Here is a 7,697-nt window from a genome sequence, read left to right as displayed (position 1 = left end):
CAGTCACAGGAGTGTTGACTTTCCTGCTACTCAAGGGAAAACATATTTCTTCCCAATATGTCTGTGTTTGTTCAAGATCATATTTGGCATCGAGATGGCACTGATAGAGCATGATTATTTAAGAATAATTTTGCTTGATCAAATCCTGTTAATTGTTGTATGAATTACTAAGGTACTTAAAAGAAAACACATGACTAACATTGTGTCTCGTTAAACACAAAGGGGCACATGCATCAATGGAAATTGCATTCGCAAATGGGTGCGAATCGCAAAATTCGGCCATTTGCGAATGCAATTCCAATTTTTAGAATGCATTATCATTTTGGTAATTTTCGCAATTTAAGAAATCGCAAAATTGCGATTTCTTAAATTGCGATTGCATTTAAGGAATCTCAAATTGAGATTCCTTAAATGCAATGCATCAAACTTTAAAAATGTGCGAATTCGCAAATAAGGGGAGCAAATTACCATGAATTTGACCTTCATGGTAATTTGCGAAAACTTTGAAAAATGCACTAAAGTGCATTTTTCAAAGTTCCATTTTACACACACACATATCCTTGGGGCATGTGTGTGTGCAAAATGTACTTATAGGCAGATTTCAGGGGTGCAACAGGGTGTCCTTTGGACACCCCTGCACCCTTGAAATTGCATTTTTAATTTGCGAATTTCTAATGGTGAATCGCAAATTAAGAATGTCTTCCCATTCATTCCTATGGGCCTCTAGGCCCATAGGAATGGATGGGAGGTATTTCTTAATTGCGTTTCTCCATTAGAGAATCGCAATTAAGGAATTTTAAGAAATTGCTATTTTTTTTGCGATTTCTTGATGCATTGCATTTTGCAATATTGATGCATGTGCCCCAAAGAAGTTCTAAAACTGCATCATAAAAGCATGCAGAAGGGTTGCAAACTGGCGAAGCTGAGAGATTTACAAAAGAGAGAATGAAAAAACTACTACTAATATGTCATGATTATCATGTGAAAAATAATAATGCAGTGGTCATTTCTAGCAAATATGTTTTGAAAACATCTCTATTGAAATGAGTTCGCTATATTGTCTTAAATGTAGATCTGAAACTGCAAACTATGTTGTTTATAAATGAAATATGATTAGAATATGTGTATGAAAATAGTGTAATGTTAGTTATATTAGATTCCTATGCGTTTATGTTTTCTTCAAGAGTTTTAATGCTAACACTCTTTTGATTTTCCCATGTAGGCCTTAAGAATGTATTATGTCCTTACACTTTAGGCCTAAGAAAAGTGTATTTTGTCCTTCATTATTTTTTTCAAAAAAAGAAATAAAACTGATGACATAATTTTTTTTAGTTACAAGTATAATAACTGAAGTTTCCTTCTTACAGTCTGGATATTCTCTCTCTATGAATAATTGTGTCAACTTTGTTGCAAGCCAACTCGGAAGCAAGAGTGTGGACATGTTGAGTTGCAAATGTATTTCCTACTTCTGAGATGAAATTAGATATTGTACATTCTTAAGAAAAACTGAACAGAGAACAAGTGTTCCGGGTGATTTGGGCTGGAATATGGCCATTCCACGATCACACCATGGGTCTCAACCCATAGAATTATGGAAACTGTGCAAGAAGTTACAGTTGTGGGCTAGAGTAGGGAAAATTTTCGAGGTATAAAAACTTTGTGGGAAAAATATGTGTGGCGGCTATTTTCCTTGCAATTTTTGGGCGTAACATGCTGTTTTTCCAAACTCTGACTATCCTGAAATTAACTCTCCTGATTTCCCCCTGAAGTGAAGTTGAGCAGGCCATAACTTTCGGCTGAAGTGTAAACTATTCAGACTATTGCACGCTGTGCATTAGTTCATCTAGCGTCTCAGTTCTGATATTCCGTGACTTAATTTTCGTTCGTATTAGCTCTAAAATTGCATACTGTATTTGCAGTGCCTGTTTATTTGATCTCTCCACTCACGCCAGTTATTTACTTTGATGTATTTTTGCTTTGAACTGTGATTATGTTGTGATTTACCTATATTTGAAATGAAATTCATGTACTAAAAGTTCTAATATATTATTGTGTTTGATGCTTAGATAAAAGTGCCTTGATAAATATACTGAGTTTGTTTACTTATTGATAAATATCATTGACATTATTGATCCATAGTTGTTAAATAGGCATTTCTTCATTACAGGTCCTCATAAAGGAATGGCTTTTGTTTCTAATTATCTGAGTCCCTATTAGCTCTTACCAAGATCTATCGGAGGACCTCATGATTTGTAAGTGGTTGTAGAGTTTCTATGGGCCCGAACTCTCAGTTGTTGTGAAATATATTATTGAGGTTAGAGTTTACGGAGTAGTGGGTCATCTGTGTTTGTGCCCACAAAAAAACATTTACAACACTAACGCTGGATCCGCACCAATGTGGAACCAGACCTTGAGAGAGTAAGATCGAACATAACTAAGAATCAGATTCGTGCCACTGAAAGATATGGTCTTTTGCATGTAGTTAGCCTGCCTAATATTTCTGTGTGTGACCATCTTAGAGTATGGTTGCCTTGACATGCAGAAAAGGTAAGAAACGGTTCTCTAAATTCACCAAGCTTGTTTTGTGGAGGTTAACAATCAGAGTGTTATCTCAGAAGACGGTAAATGCTGGAGTCTCCTGTGTGTGGCTAAATGCAAGTCTCGCCAATTTTCTATAGTACTCAACCATATCAGTCTTCCTGACACAGATGGGGAGGACCTCAATTCTGAGTATGCATTCGATGTGTTGTGTGATGCGTCAGTGCATCCACCAGCCCTAGGTATCATGAACATGAGAGAAGAAACGTAGAGCCGTTAGCTACTGGTGCTGGCAGTAATACTGGCAGTGAAGAAACAGTTGCAGACAGTTAGAAACATGCCTAGAACAAGTATTCCTTCTAGAAGAATCGTTTGAATATTAGAACCTGTCTATTGGTTTGTTTTTAAAATCGAGTCTGCCGCCTGAATCTGGTCTGTTGTCATGTATGCTCTATATTATTTCGCCCGTGTCCAGACTTCAGCGTCGATGTTGCAGGTATTGCCATGAACGTGCTGAGGTGCCGTAGCGACTGCCCCTTACTGGACCTACCAACACTATCCAAATCCACACAGGCGTTACTCGTGTTGATAGTATTGTGTCTAGGTTTTTCAATGATAACATTATCAGGAGCTATAGAAGTCAGAGAAACAAATCTCAGTTTTTTCTATCACGTCCCGTATTCCTAATCAATTACCGGGCAATACGCCGTGTACCGAAGATCAATTGCTCATATTGTCCCTGCAAGAGCATAAACATAAACCCTGCTGCCTGTACCGTGAAGATGGGTACTTCCGGGTTTCCTGTGGAGCCTCAGGTGCAGTAGGAGCAGAGCAGACCAGACGCGCGCATGCGCACATCCCACACTGAGCTCACCGCTCCCTCCTCCTCCTGCACTGGGCGTCTCGTGCCTCCTGCTCCAGACATCGTCGCCGGCACCGCTTCCGGGTGTGCATTACCCCCTGAGTCTCTGCACCTCTCGTGTGCTGTACTCTCCCTTACCCGGCGTTATGAACACCTCGGATGAGGAGAAGCAAATGGAGCTGCTGGCCAGCCTGAAAGAGACAGGTGAGCAGATCGGGAGGGAGCGTCCACCAACTCCCTCGGCCCCGCCCCACGATCACAGGGAATTCACTGCCGGGAGCGTAGCGTGCAGTGCAAGACATCTATTGTACTAACTGCAGAATGCAGTTGATGGTGTATTGAATTTGCGGGATGCAGCATTTGAAATACAATGCAAATATTGCAGTTATTGGGTCCAGAAAGCATTACAAGGAATTAATTGCAATATGCTCTGAATGGATTCAGCCTTTACGTGCAGAAAGAAGCCCAGGTGATCCATAAGGCTGTGCACAATGGAGACGAAAGGTTATGTATGATGTTTGCAGAAGGAGTTCAAGGACCATAGCCACCTTGTGAGGATTACAGTGCAAGTGACCGGCCAGTATGTTCAGCATGCAGTGCAAGTGACCCAGCCCCCTATTTAGTCGATGCAGAATGCAGTTCAAGTTTCAGTATCCAGTGCACATAATTTACTCAATATGTGCACAGCGCCTTTTAATGTATCATGCTAATATGTGCAAAATGCATTGCAAGGGCAAAACATGTGCATAATATTTGCAGAACACAGTTCAAAATACATAGTTAATATGTTGGGAGTGACCTGTCAGCAGTTGCAGAATGCAGTGTAAATGATCAGGGTTGGTATGCACAGAATGTAGCACAAGGCATCCATTACACTTGTGCAAAGATTCCAGTCACTAGGTCCAGAATGCAAACACGTGAAATGATGTTTCAAGAATACAGTGAAAAATGTGTAATTGACGTGGATGAATACAAGTAGAGCTGTCAATCAATTTAAGCAGAATAAATTAGCTTCAAAGGATCCTTTGCAATAGGTGCAGAATCCAATTCACACGAGACTGCAATTCAGTGCAAAAATAAAGTGCGGAGATTCAAGTCAGTATGTACAGATCCCTTCAGTACGCACACAATTTAGTGTATATAAGAATAAATAGGTGTAAAATGCAGTGCAAGGACTCTAGTTGATCAATGACGAATAAAGTGACTGGGCTCTGTTGCAAATTGCACAGACTACATCATGTGAGGCAATTGGTTTACTAGAAAGTAGTGGCGAGTGATGTAGTTCAATGTGATCAATGTTAGAAATCCATTATTATAAGTGCAATATGAAGTGCAAGGGTTCCATTTCAATATATGCAGAATACAGTACAAGGGATCTTTTCATTGCAATAGATGTGTGTAGTATAAGGGATTCCAACAGTAGTTGCATATTAATGTGCCAGTGGGGATTTATTGCAATAACATGCATTCATTCCAGTAGGTGCAGGATGTACTGCATGCATTGCAAAACATCCATTCATATTGAAATGTTACCTGCAGTGCAAGTGATTCACAGAAGTATGTGTAGGAGGCATTACAATTTACCTACTGCAGAGTACGACATTTAGTCACAAAGTACAGTGCTGGAGGTGCACTCTAACTACTACCCTTAGGGTATGGAAATGATTGTAGGACTTTGAAAAGGATATACTCGAGCTTTTACTGTGGGCCTGGGAAAAGGAGAAGAGCGACAAAGGAAGCAGCAGCCACAAGTTGTCACCCCCTAGCCCACGATAATTAATCATCTGCTGTCCTTTTTGTGGCAAAAATGGTGGTCCATACGAAGTACTCTAAGCTCCCAGGAACAGCCTGAAATGTGAGACACCAACCTTTCTCATTGGGTTCTTACTCATTGGAAATCGAGGCCTCATTTTAGGCATCAGATTTGACTTATTGAACATTTGAGGTTCATCCATTAGAATGATGGGCCCGCTCATTGGTGCGTTCTGTGGCATTGTAAAGGGATCTTCTTGATTGCTCTTGGGGTCTAACCCATTGACCTAGTACTTTTGAGTATTGGAATAACAGACTTGTGCCCTTTTTGTTCCATTCCCCGGACGTCCTACGCCCTGACAGTCTTGTTTAATGCCAGTTATGCTATTTAGACTTTTGCTCTCTAACATGGCTAACTCCCACATTGACTTGTTTGTCTTGTGTATTGACTTGTTCTTCTCACTGGCTTTGTCTTCTCACTCACAGGCATACCAAAACACTTGCTCACATTTGGTGATTTGTATTGATAGTATGATACTGCATAAACACGATTACTTACTGAGATGGTGGTCCTCTTTGACATTCGGACTTGACATGCTGGCTGTCTTTTGTTAAAAAGGCTTGCTGGCTGAATAGACAGATTGGTCATAAATATTGTTACATTCTTGTTGACATAACAGCTTGCCTTTCTGACGATGTCTGACACATTGATATGATGAACTGCCTGTTCACAAGACGCCCGCTAATTGATATAATGACATGATCATTTGCATGGTTGCTAATTGGTTAATGTGGCAACTGACTAATTGTCAGGATGGCTTTCTTATTTCTTTATCTGCTTGTTCCTTGACATGGCTGCTTAATCATTGGGCTTGGTCAATGATGTCATGGCTGGCCAGTTGGCATTGTGACTTGCAATTTAGTTTGTGGATTGTCTTGTCGCCTTTCTTGTTGAAATGGTGAATCGCTGTTGGACATGGCATCCTTGATTGTATACGTGTTGGCCTTGCTCATTATGGTGGTTCCTTCATTGACATGCAGGCTTTCTCAATGACATGTTAGTTTGCTGATTTAATTGGCAGCTCTCTTATTGACTTGGCTACTCTCCCAAGGGAAGCTTACTTTTTGACATTGTGAGCCAGTCATTGACTTGATGTACTTGCTTATTGAGCAGACAGTCTTTTTCAATTGAGTGGTGGTCTTGAGCATTGGCAGGATTTCTTATTTAGAAACATGACATATCGATTATTGACATTTCATTTAGTAACATTTGGTTATTTGCATTGTTAACATTAGTTACCATTTGCATAATAGTACACTGATGCCTCTTGTGCGGTCTTGTAGCGCTCCAACTTTTCCCATAATGTTTCAGACCAGAGCTTGTATTTACAACTAAGGAGGTGGAGTGTGTGTATGCGTGCAGTGTGGTGCATGAGCAAAGAGTTTGATGTCATTGGTAAGGGTTGTAACTGTTCCAAATGATGCACGTTGATGCTGTGCTTAGGCATGCAAATATTTGGAAGGGTATGAGGGAAAAGAATCATTTATATGTACCATCACCCAGAGTGACTTTCCTGCCATCCGTTAAGTCCATATGGATGGGTTCAGCCCTTAATGTCAGACTGGCCCAGAGAGTTGAAGTTATGACTTCCAGCAGAGGCTGAGCATAGGCATTAGGACCCCTGTTCAGATAGCCTTCTGATAATAGTGGAGAAGTGTGGCTCACTGGTTATAGGAGGCAGACCTGGAAGCAGAGGTCAGCCTGGAACCAGGGTTCAATTCCCGGCTCGGCGGGGTCTTGAGTCCTAAAATGTCCATGGACTCGACAATTCTCGCTCCGGTGCATACTCGATTCACGGGTTCACACTCTGCGACTCTGGGCAATAGCTTGCTTAATCTCCACAACGGCCCCTCGTGGCGGGATGCCTGGCTTTCACCTTGCGGATACCCTGCTGGGGTTATCTCACAGGGGAATACCAGGACGGGTTCCCTAAGCAAGCGCTTAGAAACCGCTTGGTGATTTGCGCGATATAAATTCGTGTACATAATTGTTGGGAAACTTTAATCAGTGTTGTAAATATGAGAAGAGTGAAGAGGATTTGTCCTGTAAAAGATGATTTGGTTCTATCGGGATGAGGCACTAAAGAATGTGTAATCCAATTTTGGTGCTGAACAATAATTTAAATGTGCTGGTTGTGATCACCACTGGCCCAAAAGTTGTGGAGAAAATTAAGCAAATACTATTGAGGCCTCATCGATCTGAACGCTCTCTTACTGTTTTATTAGGCTTGCTCATTCGTTTTGATATGACATCTAACTCTTTATTAATGTAGTTGCACCCCCACTGCTAAACGGAACCTTAGATCAGCAACAATGAAAATGCTGACGATTCCAAGATTTAAGCACAAAAAATGGGGGGTTCACGATTTTCTATGCTAGACTATGCAGACAGAATTCTGGAACTCCCTACCGATTGATATGAGGCAAACATTGGATTACATGTGTTTCAGGAAGAAACTGAAAACTTGGCTCTTCACCCACGCCT

The 7,697-nt window shown here is 40.9% G+C and overlaps 1 protein-coding gene across 1 annotated transcript in view; it reads left to right on the top strand.

The window, feature by feature from the left end:
* Positions 1-3,372: 3,372 nt before the first annotated feature.
* SHTN1 (shootin 1) overlaps positions 3,373-7,697 on the top strand; it is a 711,155-nt gene continuing 706,830 nt past the window's right edge. The window contains exon 1 of the mRNA XM_078643901.1: positions 3,373-3,604. Coding sequence (XP_078500027.1) covers positions 3,547-3,604 — 58 coding nt within the window. The 5' untranslated portion in view covers positions 3,373-3,546. The remainder of the gene's footprint in view (positions 3,605-7,697) is intronic.

The sequence above is a fragment of the Lissotriton helveticus genome, chromosome 5_1, assembly GCF_964261635.1.
Source record: "Lissotriton helveticus chromosome 5_1, aLisHel1.1, whole genome shotgun sequence".
NCBI lineage: Eukaryota > Metazoa > Chordata > Amphibia > Caudata > Salamandridae > Lissotriton > Lissotriton helveticus.
Note: the sequence above shows the minus strand (reverse complement) of the source record. Positions and strands in the feature narration are given on the sequence as shown.